At 40.6% G+C, this 12500-nt stretch overlaps 2 protein-coding genes across 7 annotated transcripts in view; one reads left to right on the top strand and one right to left on the bottom strand.

Annotated features, from left to right (window-relative positions):
• LOC135220524 (voltage-dependent L-type calcium channel subunit beta-1-like) overlaps window positions 1-12500 on the top strand; it is a 590813-nt gene that overhangs the window by 12561 nt on the left and 565752 nt on the right. For all 4 annotated transcript variants that reach the window (XM_064257702.1, XM_064257700.1, XM_064257701.1 and 1 more), the window contains exon 3: window positions 12139-12228. In XM_064257702.1, coding sequence (XP_064113772.1) covers window positions 12139-12228 — 90 coding nt within the window. The remainder of the gene's footprint in view (window positions 1-12138; window positions 12229-12500) is intronic.
• LOC135220526 (protein bric-a-brac 2-like) overlaps window positions 1-12500 on the bottom strand; it is a 485115-nt gene that overhangs the window by 340526 nt on the left and 132089 nt on the right. The gene's annotated exons all lie outside the window — the stretch shown is intronic.

The following is a 12500-nucleotide window of genomic DNA, read 5'->3' as shown; positions in this document are numbered from 1 at the left end:
GAAAACCGAATCCAATTGTGCATTTTTATCACCAATATACGTATGTAACCAGCTTTGCTGCCTCTGAGAGTTAAGCATGGTATAAAGAACAAATTATTGATAGGCTTAGCATCTTCGCTCATCAATAATAAAAGGACACCACAAATCTATACCCGGCCATGCGACCATGTCTTTGCCCTGCAAGGGGACCTGATAAACATAAGTATAAGGAATCGACCTTATAAGCAGATGAAGGATATAATACGTGGATACATTTACCACGAAACAACTTTTGGTCTTGACCATTAACTATGAATCGTCATTAGTATCCCCCAAATGTTAATTGATAGAGCATGTCCGCTTTCACTCGGGAGGATGTAGTCGTGCTCATGGTATAAAGAAGACACAAATAAACAGACACAGACAGACGTTCATGTGAACATTCGATTTGCCAGAAGTTTCCTCTTGGCTAGAACTGAAATATGGAATAGTCTCGCGAGTGCAGTTGTGGAATCTGCTGTGCCCTAAGTACCTATACGAGGGGCACGCTATTCCTGCTCTCTTCTGACGCATCCTAAATTTCAGGTGCATGTATATTTATAGTCTTTTCCATAAGTTCTCTTCCTACTACCCTAATACAATTCTCTTTGTGTTTTGATTATTTACTAAAATTTTCATTTATCTATTTAGTAATTTGATCATTTATATTATTTTCTAATAACCGATCTCCTCTTTCTGTGTTTCCCTTTACTTTCAGTTACTTCCTTTGGATGAACTCCATATTGTTTGGAAGCTTGAATTCTAAGTCGATGACCCCTTTGGCAGGCTTGTTCCACTGAATACTGTTCTTCATCTTCTGAATAATAATACTGATAATGACAATTAAAAGCCACATTAGTGTTAGAGTATATTATTGTACAATGCTAAAAATGACTAGGAGAGACTTTCGGATACTGCTCCGTATCCCTCTTCCTAGTAATTTTTAGCATTGTACAATGATATCTTGCAGCACTACTGTGACTTTTAATTCTCAATATTATCGCCTCGTTACGGAGGTTCCTTAGTTCAATAATAATAATAATAATAATAATAATAATAATAATAATAATAATAATAATAATAATAAAAGAAACCCACAAAATCACTGTGTAACGTGTTTACTTCTAAGTATTTACATTTAATTTTACTTAGAAGTAAATACGTTACACAGTGATTTTGTGAGTTTTCTTTTTCAATCTTCAGAAGAAAACTGAAAGAAGTTTTTGTTTGGTTAATAATAATAATAATAATCCTTCTGTATGCTGCTTTCTCTTGATTCTGTTGATTTTATCTATCTGAAAATTTAAAGAAAGAAAAAACTAAACCTAACCTCTTTAGCAAATGCAATCTATAACTAAAATCAAAATTCTATCCTTTATGAAGACACATTAATTCATTATTTGAGAATTTATAAAGAAAATGTGACCTTCCCGAAAAACTTACATTTCCCGCGTCATTCGCTTCACAAATATTGTAATGCAGATTTGTGCATCGGGTGGGTCTCCCAAAATGTAAGAAAAATGTAAATGTAGTAAATTCGACCGCAGTCACAGAAGATGATTCGACCAATATTACTGATTACGCAAATAGCAGTGGCTAGTCGGTGGAAGCCATACTTGAGAACAATACACCATCAAAGGTCACTCTAAGAATAACAACCACGGTAGGTCGATCGATAACAGAACTTAAATAGACAGCAACAATTCTCTTCAGATGCTCTGTCTGGGAAAAGCACATTCGACGGACTCTCTCTCTCTCTCTCTCTCTCTCTCTCTCTCTCTCTCTCTCTCTCTCTCTCTCTCTATTCTAAACCAATACTGCTATAACGTGCAATGAAATATACATGTCTGTCGCTGCGGGTCAGAACTAAAATAAAATATTATAATTACTTACTTAAAGGAAGCCGTTTACGGCAATTCCCTAAACCAGGTAATAACGAAGCAGTCAGAAATATACTCTACGACATACAATAAGATCAAAGTCATCAAACACACTACCCTTTTTTACCTAATTATGCGTTTAGATGTGTTGTATACAGTGCGAAACCTTGAACTTGTAAAATGAAATTACCGCATGCATAAACATCAATATTGCCACTGATATGCACATATTCCTACGGAGCAAGCCAATATGATGATTCAGTAGCTAAGCTGTTAACAGTGGGGGGCGGGGGCGAGGGCGGGGACACTCATCCTTGTAGATACAGTAAGCATTGACAAGTATTTCTTAATTCCCGGCAGCATTAAAAACATTATTTCCAAAATCTTTTCATAACTTTTACCTACATAGATGACTTATTGAACAACCAGAAATCGTATTAATTTAGTAGGATTCATTGTGAAATTTCATTTTGTTTTTTAAGCCTATAAGCAAAAGCGAGAGTAACTAAGCCTAAAACATCAAAGTCGATTTAATGGTTAAGGAATTAAATAGACAATCGAGCGCTCGTCAGCTACGAAGAACTTTATTCATGCCCCTTTTTCGCATACAGCTGATGGTTTATTCCTCACAAAAAAAAGGCCAATTAGTGAGTGACTAACATGCACAGTGCCAGTTTTCCGAAGGCACTGCTGCTGTCTAAGATTTTATTAATCTCTACATCCATCCGGAGTCTTAGCTTTTGTCAATCGCTACGTCCAGGTAGCTTTGGTTTCAGCTACGTCCAATCTTACTTGGTTCAGTCGCTACGTCCAGAGTCTTAGCTTGGTTCAGTCGCTACGTCCGAGTCTTAGCTTGGTTTCAGTCGGCCACGTCAGAGTCTTAGCTGGTTTTCAGTCGCTACGTCAGAGTTTAGCTTGTTCAGTCCTACGTCCAGAGTCTTTAGCTTGGTTTCAGTTGCTACGTCCCCCCTGATCTTAGCTTCGGTTTCAGTCGCTTAGTCCGAGTCTAGCTTGGTTTAAGTCGCTAAGTCCAGAGTCTTAGCTTGGTTTCAGTAGCACGTCCAGAGTCTTAGCTGGTTTCAGTAGGCCAAGTCCAGAGTCTTAGCTTGGTTCAGCTTACGTCCAGAGTCTTCGCTGGTTTCAGCACTACGCCAGAGTCTTACTTGGTTTCAGTCACTACGTCCAGAGCCGTCTAGCTTGGTTTTCAGTTACGTCCCAGATTAAGCTTGTGTTTCAGCTACGTCCAGAGTCTTAGCTTGATTTCAGTTGCTACGTCCAGAGTCTTAGCTTGGTTTCAGCTACGTCCAGAGTCTTAGCTTGGTTTCAGTCGCTACGTCCAGAGTCTTAGCTTGGTTTCAGTCGCTACGTCCAGAGTCTTAGCTTGGTTTCAGTTGCTACGTCCAGAGTCTTAGCTTGGTTTCAGTTGCTACGTCCAGAGTCTTAGCTTGATTTCAGTCGCTACGTTCCAGAGTCTAGCTTGTTTCAGTTGCTACGTCCAGACTCTTAGCTTGGTATTCAGTCGCTAACGCTCCAAGAGTTCTTGAGCTTGGTTGTTCAGTCGGCCACGTTCCAGAGTCCTTAGGCTTTGGTTTCAGTCGCTACGGTCCAAGTCTTAGCTTTGGTTTCCGTCGCTAAAGCGTCCAGGTCTTAGCTTGGTTTGCAGGCTTTGACGTCCAGAGTCTTGGAGCTTGGTTCAGCTAAGTCCAGAGTCTTAGCTTGATTTCAGTCGCTACGTCCAGAGTCTTAGCTTGGTTTCAGTCGCTACGTCCAGAGTCTTAGCTTGGTTTCAGTCGCTACGTCCAGAGTCTTAGCTTGGTTTCAGTCGCTACGTCCAGAGTCTTAGCTTGTTTCAATTGCTACATCCAGTGACTCTAGCTTGGTTTCAGTCGCTACGCCAGATCTTAGCTGGTTTCTCAGTCGCTACGTCCGAGTCTAGCTTGGTTTCAGGTTTCGCTACGTCAGAGTCTTAGCTTGGTTTCAGTCGCCACGTTCCCAGAGTCTTAGCTGTGGTTTCAGTTCGCTACGTCCAGAGTCTTAGCTTGGTTTCAGCTACGTCCAGAGTCTTAGCTTGGTTTCAGCTACGTCCAGAGTCTTAGCTTGGTTTCAGCTACGTCCAGAGTCTTAGCTTGATTTCAGTCGCTACGTCCAGAGTCTTAGCTTGGTTTCAGTCGCTACGGTCCAGAGTCGTAGCTGCGGTTTCAGTCGCTATGTCCAGAGTCTTAGCTTGGCTTCAGTTGCTACGTCAGGATCTTAGCTTGGTTTTCAGTGCGACGTCCAGAGGTCTTAGCTTGGTTCAGCTACGTCCAGAGTCTCAGCTTCGTTTCAGCGCACGGCCAGAGCTTAGCCGTTTCAGTCGCTACGCCAGAGTCTAGCTTGGTTTCAGTCGCTACGTCAGAGTTCTTAGCTGGTTTAGTCGCTACGTCCAGAGTCTTAGCTTGGTTTCAGCTACGTCCAGAGTCTTAGCTTGGTTTCAGCTACGTCCAGAGTCTTGCTTGGTTCAGCTATGTCCAGAGTATTAGCTTGGTTCAGCTACGTCCAGAGTCTTAGCTGATTTCGTCGCTACGCCAGAGTCTTAGCTGGTTTCAGTCGCTACGTTCCAGAAGTCCTTAGCTTGATTTCAGTTGCTACGTCAGGAGTTCTTAGCTTGGTTTCAGTCGCTACGTCCAGAGTCTTAGCTTGGTTTCAGTCGCTACGTCCAGAGTCTTAGCTTGTTTCAGTCGCTACGTCCAGAGTCTTAGCTTGGTTGCAGTGCTACGTCCAGAGTACTTAGCTTGGTTTCAGTCGCTACGTTCCAGGTCTTAGCTTGGTTTAAGTTGCTACGTCAGGAGTCTTAGCTTGGTTTCAGTCGCTTACGTCCAGAGTCTAGCTTGGTTTCAAGTCGCCACGTTCAGAGTCTTAGTTGGTTTCAGTTCGGCTAAGATCCAGAGTCTTAGCTTGGTTTCAGTCGCTACGTCCAGAGTTTCGTAGCTTGGTTTCAGTCGCTACCTCCAGAGTCCTTAATCTGGTTTCAGTTGCTTACGTCGCAGAGTTCTTAGGCTTTGGTTCAAGTCTGCTACGTCCAGAGTCTTAGCTTGGTTTCAGTCGCTACGTCCAAGGGTGTTTAGCTTGGTTTCAGTCGCTACGTCAGAGTCCTTAGCTTGGTTTTCAAGGCGCTACGTCCGGTCTTAGGCTTGGTTCCAGTCACTACGTTCCAGAGTCTTAGGCTTTGTTTCAGTTCCGCTAAACGTCCAGAGTCTTAGCTTGGATTTCAGTTGCTACCGTCCAGAGTCTTGCTTGATTTCAGCTACGTTCCAGATTCTTAGCCTTGGTTGGTCAGCTGACGCTCCCCAGAGTCTTTAAGCTTGGTTTCCAGGCTAACGTTCAGAGTCTTAGCTTGGTTTTTCAGTCGCTACGTCCAGAGTCTTCAGGCTTGGTTTCAGTCGCTACGGTACCAGAGTCCTTAAGCTTGGTTTCCAGCTACGTCCAGAGTCCTTAGCTTGGGTTTCAGCTAACGATCCAGGAGTCCTTAGCTTTCGGTTTCCAGCTACGTCCAGAGTCCTTAGCTTGATTTCAGTCGCTACGTCCAGAGTTTATAGCTTGGTTTTTGTCGCTACGTTCCCGAGTCCTTAGCTTGATGTTCAGTTCGCTTGTCAGGAGTCTTAGGCTTTGGTTTCAGTCGCTATTGTCCAGATTCTTGCTTTGGTTTCAGTCGCTCGTCCAGAGTCTTAGCTTGTTTTCAGTCGCTTACGTCAGGAAGTTCCTTACCTTGGTTTCAGTCGCTACGTCCAGAGTCCTTAGCTTGGTTTCAGTCCCGCTTACGTCCAGAGTCTTAGCTTTGGTTTTCAGTTGCTACGTCAGAGTCCCCTAGCTTGGTTTCAGTCACTACGTCCAGGAGTCTTATCGTGGTTTTCAGTTGCTACGTCCAGAGTCTTAGCTTGGTTTCAGTCGCTACGTCCAGAGTCTTAGCTTGTTTTCATCCGCTACGTCAGCGTCTTAGCTGGTTTTCAGTCGCTACGTCCGAGTCTTAGCTTGGTTTCAGTCAGCTACTTCATGTCCTTAGCTGTGGTTTCAGTCCGCTACATCCCTATCTTAGCTTTGGTTTTCATCGCTACGTCCAGAGGTCTTAGCTTGGTGTTCAGTCGCTTAGACGTCCCAGATCCTTAGAGCTTGGTTTTCAGTCGCTCGTCAGGAAGTCTAGCTTGGTTCAGTACGCTACGTCCGAGTCTTAAGCTTGGTTTCGTCGCTACGTCCAGAAGTCCTTAATCTTGGTTCAGTGCTACGTCAGGAGTCTTAGCTTGGTTTCAGTCGCTACGTCCAGAGTCTTAGCTTGGTTTCAGTCGCTACGTCCAGAGTCTTAGCTTGGTTTCAGTCGCTAAACGTTCCAGAGTCTTGCTTGGTTTCATATCGCTAATACGTCCAGCGTCTTAGCTTGGTTTCAGTCCTCTTCCAGAGTCTTAGCTTGATTTCAGTCGCTACGTCCAGAGTCTTAGCTTGGTTTCCATCAGTCGCTACATCCCGAGTCTTATCTTGGTTTCATCGCTACGATCCAGATCTTAGCTTGTTTCAGTCGCATACGTTTCAGAGTCTTAGCTTGGTTCAGTCGCTACGTCCAGAGTCTAGCTAGGTTCAGTTGCCTACGTCAGAGTCTTAGCTTGGTTTCAGTCGCTACGTCCAGAGTCTTAGCTTGGTTTCAGTCGCTACGTCCAGAGTCTTAGCTTGGTTTCAGTCGCTACGTCCAGAGTCTTAGCTTGGTTCCAGAGTCTTAGCTTGGTTTCAGTCGCTACGTCCAGAGTCTTAGCTTGGTTTCAGTCGCTACGTCCAGAGTCTTAGCTTGGTTTCAGTCGCTACGTCCAGAGTCTTAGCTTGGTTTCAGTCGCTACGTCCAGAGTCTTAGCTTGGTTTCAGTCGCTACGTCCAGAGTCTTAGCTTGGTTTCAGTCGCTACGTCCAGAGTCTTAGCTTGGTTTCAGTCGCTACATCCAGAGTCTTAGCTTGGTTTCAGTCGCTACGTCCTGAGTTTGAGCTTTTTTCAATTGCCACATCCAGAGTCATAGCTTGATTTCAATCGCTACATACAGACTTAGCTTGATTTCAATTGCTACATCTGAAGTCGTAGCTTGATTTCAATCACTACATCAGGAGTCTTAGCTGTATTTCAATCACAACAGCTAGATTCTTAACTTGATTTCAATCACAACATCAAGAGTCTTACAGTGATTTTAATCACTATATTTAAAATCTTAGCTTGGTTTCAATTGCTATATACATCTGGAGTCTTAACTTGATTTTAATTGCTACATCTGGAGTCTTAGCTTGATTTCAACTGCTACATCTGTCGTCTTAGCTTTTTTAATTGCTACATCCGATTTTTAGTTTGATTTCAATTGCTACATCCAGTACTTAGCTTGATTTCAGCCACTGCATCCAGAGTCTTAGCTTGATTTTAATTGTTCTGTCTGGAGCCTTAGCTTGATTTCAATCGCTACATCCAGAGTATTAGCTTTTTTTAATCGCTACATCCAGTCTTAGATTTTTTAATTGCTACACTTAGAGACTCCCAGAGTAGTAGCTTTTTTAAAATGCTACATCCAGTGTTACCCTTTTTTATCACTGCATGAGCAGTCTTAGCTTTTGTTAATTCTTACATTTGGAGTCTTAATCTGTACATCCGGATTTTTTAAAAACACATCAAGGAAAACAGATCTGTGAGATCTGGAAGCACAATATCACTAATTCAGTTTCTATAATGGAATAAAATCTATAGCTCACAGTTTTCAGTGTAAAGTAACTGGTTACGGCAGATGGCTAAACCGTTTAATTGACGCAGTCTCGTTGTTGTCAAGCGAACATTGACAAAAAGAACCAAATGCTTTTTGTACACGATCCGCTAAACAATCTTATGCCTACATTAATACATGCATAAATACGTATATTAATACCTTGTGTACGTTTTATGCATAAGAATCTGTCATATTCATATACAATGGTAAGACTGGCGGGTGAACGACGCTGAATATAAGCCTCCTCTTAGTCACCTTTCTATATATATGTATATATATATATATATATATATATATATATATATATATATATATATATATATATATATATATATATATATATATATATATATATATATATATATATATGCGTGTGAGTGTGGGTGTGTTTGAATGTGTATGTATTCTGCTACCTTGATGATAAGGAATCTTATCTAGTAGCGGTCCATAATAGACTACAGAAATCAGAAATCATAATTTTGGGCTTAAACACCGATGTCTGCTAAATGTTTCTCTAACTCACTTATCAGTGCCAACCTGACGGAACCTTCAATCTTCCATGGGTTCTGAAATTAAGTATAAAGCCACACAAGACATTGGAGAGAGACGACCTGCCCTTCCCTTTGGCATTATTTACAAAACGGCTTTGGAATCCTTCTATGCCGGGGGATACAGCAGTTCGTCCAAATTCAATAATTACTGTGAGGAAGTCATTCACGAGCCTTGCGAAGAGATACTAAATCGTAATAAACAGCTCTTTCTCGGTAGTGTTCAAACAATACAATATCAGATGTTTTATCCTATATATAAATATTAAGAAAAATAAAATGAAGAGCGTGAATGACATGCTGTGAACTTTTAAAACGTTGGGGGAGGTTCTTCTAACTGGAACGATCCATCCTAGTCTAGGTCAAGTGGTTCTTGAGTCATGGTCGACGCAGTTCTAGGTTGCGGGCAATCTGGGAGTCATAGTAGCAACCCACTCTGGGGAAAGACAATTTCTCTTTTTCTGACTCTTTTTATCCTCGTGATTAAAATGAAAATCAGCAAAATATGAATTAGTTAGAATCGTCTACAGAAGGGAAAAGGTGACTATGAATATTAACTAGAATGTTAACACTCGTTGGAGTTCCTTCGACTGATCAGACGAGTCTCTGAGACAATCACCTTCCCCGGTCACTCTGCTGGTTTCTTCGGACTTATTGGGAACCATTACCTCTCACACCAGCTTTAAGTAATGGCCACAATCAGTCGAGACCAGACCCATGGTACAAGAACGATGTCAGCGCAAGGAATTCATCAGTCACGCATCCACGAAATGAACGGAGCGTCGCTTCTTACCTGCACCATAGGACCAAGGGCTGAACCAGTACATCTGCATCTCTATCATCATCCAGGAATGTTACAGTCGATTCATGATCATCTTGTTGCCTCTAGACACAGCTACACTGAAACTGGCGAATTCTTTCAATGTCCAAAGTTGTCAACAATTAGACGATATCATCACAAGTGATCTGAATTATTTATGACATGGAGCGATAGCTTAGAAATTCTTTCCTGCGACCTAATCATCAACAAGGAGGTTAATTTGTTAATCCATACTTATATTTCTATTGATCTAGTCCTGTCCTCCTCAAGGGAAAAGAGGAATGGTTGAATAAACGGAAAATCGACTTTTATGCAAAAATATTTACGAGCAACATCCCCACTGGAAGAGGGCCACCAAAGAACAGCAAATGCTTTTTCTGGTGGTTGTGCGAACAGCCTATAGCATGCAAGGACCTTTACAGAAATGCCCCACTGTACAAAGATAGATATTGCTTTCATCCAATAAAGATGTCAAGCAGGAAACGTTATCCGAATTAATATATCTAAATCCTTTTTGAGTAGGGGGAGGAGGAGGAGGAAGAGGAGAGGAGGAGAAGGAGGAGAGGAAGAAGAAATGACTATGGCCAAAGAGGGCCACCTCTAATGCTTCTCTCTCCTGAAGAACAAAAACTTTATGATCTCCAAGGATCCCAAGCAAACGAACTATAAGAGAGAATGCATAATTTGACGGCATCAAATGAGAGAGAGAGAGAGGAGAGAGAGAGAGAGAGAGAGAGAGAGAGAGAGATAATTATTAGTGTGCTGAAATTAATCGTAGGTAAATGACAACTGCAAAAGACTACAGCAAAATAATTTAAAGATACATTACGCCCTTGGCGATAAGGTTTCAGCATTACAGTTCAAGTTCCTTGGAAGTTACAAAATATTTTTAGGTCATGTAATGGCTGACCAAGGGATATGATGTAACAATTCCCATTACATGCGGATTACGTACAGACACAAAAAGAAAGAGATTGCATAAATATACATTTAATAATTAAGTCAAACGTGCATGTACTCAGGAATAATATATCAAGCAGCCTCTGTTAACATTGTATAGTGTTCTCCAGTCTAGGATATAAAAGAAATCGAAACTGTTATCATTGAAATGTTTTTATTCATTCGTTCAAATCTAACTTGTCACAGAAGAGATGTTTATCCGAGTTTTCCTCAATTCATGCCGGACACTGTATATCGTATCTAGGCCCATCTTGCTTCGTTTTGAGGTAAATTAATATCTGATAATTTCTTATTTCTATGCTTCCTCTATAAATCTGGAGAACTGCATTGCAAAATGAGATTTTCCTTATGCATGAAAAACAGATTCATTTGACTATATGATGGAAAATAAACACAGAAACCCTTGAAACAGTGGTCCTTAGAATTAGGCTAACCATAGCGTTAAGTAGAAAGTAAGATGACCGCAAGAATTAACCAACCAAATTTTTGCATCTCTTCGATAGCTGTAATCTAATGCATATACAGTATAAGTCAACAATTATAACATGAATATACTTATCTGTTCATCTACACACACAGACATATATATATATATATATATATATATATATATATATATATATATATATATATATATATATATACTATATATATATATATATATATATACATACACACCAACATAAGTATGTGTGCAACAGACGGTACATATAGATAATAATCAATGAAGTGATTTGTTTAGATAAATGTGTACACACAAAAATGTATCCATTAATTAAACATCAAACTAAGTAACTGTCCCCTAGTATGTCTTCTCCACTCTTGTGTTGGACAACCCAAAAGCGACAACCCTCCTGCTTGAAGCATAACCACCTTGGCCATCTGAAACCCTACGCTCTCATTCATCCAACTTCCACAACTTGACCAGCCCAAAACATTAACATCTTTTTTACCCCCACATCTTTTAGTAAGAAAATGCCACGTATATGCATACATAATATAGGCACATTCTTGTGTACAATATATATACTATATATAGACATACATACATATATATATATATATATATATACATATATATATATATATATATATATATATATATATATATATATATAAGCTATAATATAATATCTAGTAGGGTTCTTCCCTTCTATTTGTAACACTGAGTCTGCCACAATAATATTGAAACTGGTTAGTCTTGTTTACAGAATGCAACGTAATTTTCTTTTAGCTTTCCAGGTCTCTGTATCGGTAAATCCAGGGCTTATATTATTTTCCACTCAGTAGTTGCCTCCTAACACTAGTAAATGTTCATATACATCATTAAAATGCAAAACGTAGTGTCAATTTCATAATAGTTCTTAACTTCTTTAAGGATAATCTAAATGTTCTAAAAGTCAGTTGTTGTGTTTCAAAAAGTCACTCACCATTCACGGCATGAGAGCTTTCACTTTTGACCAAGGGCCAGTTATAGGCTGAATTCGGTCCATGAGACTTACTTCCAAGGTAAGGGCGCCTTACCAGGCGCTCATCCTTCTCTTGGATAAGCTCTCAGCACAATTTGGATAATGAAGTAGAATAAGTGGAAAAATTTCGGCTGACCTCAAACTCAATTCCTTGCATTCAATGAACATTTGCATACTGATTGGCTAAAGTCACAACTCTGCACTAGTTTTGCTCACAGACAAACGAAACTCAAGGTCTATCACCTGCTTTGTTTGATTCAAATGACACAATCTTTTGTCGGCATTTCTTGCTTCAACACACTACTGCAAGTTCACCCCCGATGATGCTGATAATGACGATGATCATGATGAACACGGCTACAGCCACGACCAGTGGATCATCGCCATCATCATTATCATCATCATCATCATCAGCGCCACTAGAGTGTCGTCACCTATGCAATTGCCCCGTTTTTTGTCAATCTCTCCTCCGCCTTCTTCGTACCCAGTTTCATTTATTTCCTGTCTTTCCGGACTTATTATCACCTCTTTTCCTATCATTACTTTCTTAGCCTAAATACCACCCTTAGCCCCCCACCCCTCACCCGATTGGTGGGGACGTGCGTGCGTGCGTGCGTGCGTGTGTGTGCGTATAAGCTAGCAGCATGTTTTTTCTAGAGATTTCTTTTCGTTTGCTTCGCCACAGGTCAGCGGTGGTCGGGTTCGAGGAAAAAAGTACAAGGCTTCAGATGGGAGCTTCTCTGACTCTTCAACAACAACAAGCTTCATAAGACAGGTAATCCTACAAATAAAACAAACAAACAAACAAACAAAAGAACATACAGAGGAGGAAGAAACATTCAAGTTCTAAAGACCATTTCTATCTGGCCATTACACGTCGACGCCTTCCTGGGTAATGCTGGTCTCCTCAACTCTTAAGAAATCAGCAAAATCTACCTACCTTTTGACTGGGGAAAATACTATTTTGTAAATGATGTCAGAATCAATCAAATTTCGTCAACCATTTCATAGGACAGTTACGAAAAATTGAAATAAACCGGTAGGCTT

This window comes from Macrobrachium nipponense, chromosome 2 (assembly GCF_015104395.2).
Source record: "Macrobrachium nipponense isolate FS-2020 chromosome 2, ASM1510439v2, whole genome shotgun sequence".
NCBI lineage: Eukaryota > Metazoa > Arthropoda > Malacostraca > Decapoda > Palaemonidae > Macrobrachium > Macrobrachium nipponense.
The sequence above is the reverse complement of the archived record's forward strand: the minus strand, read 5'-3'. Positions and strand labels throughout refer to the sequence as shown.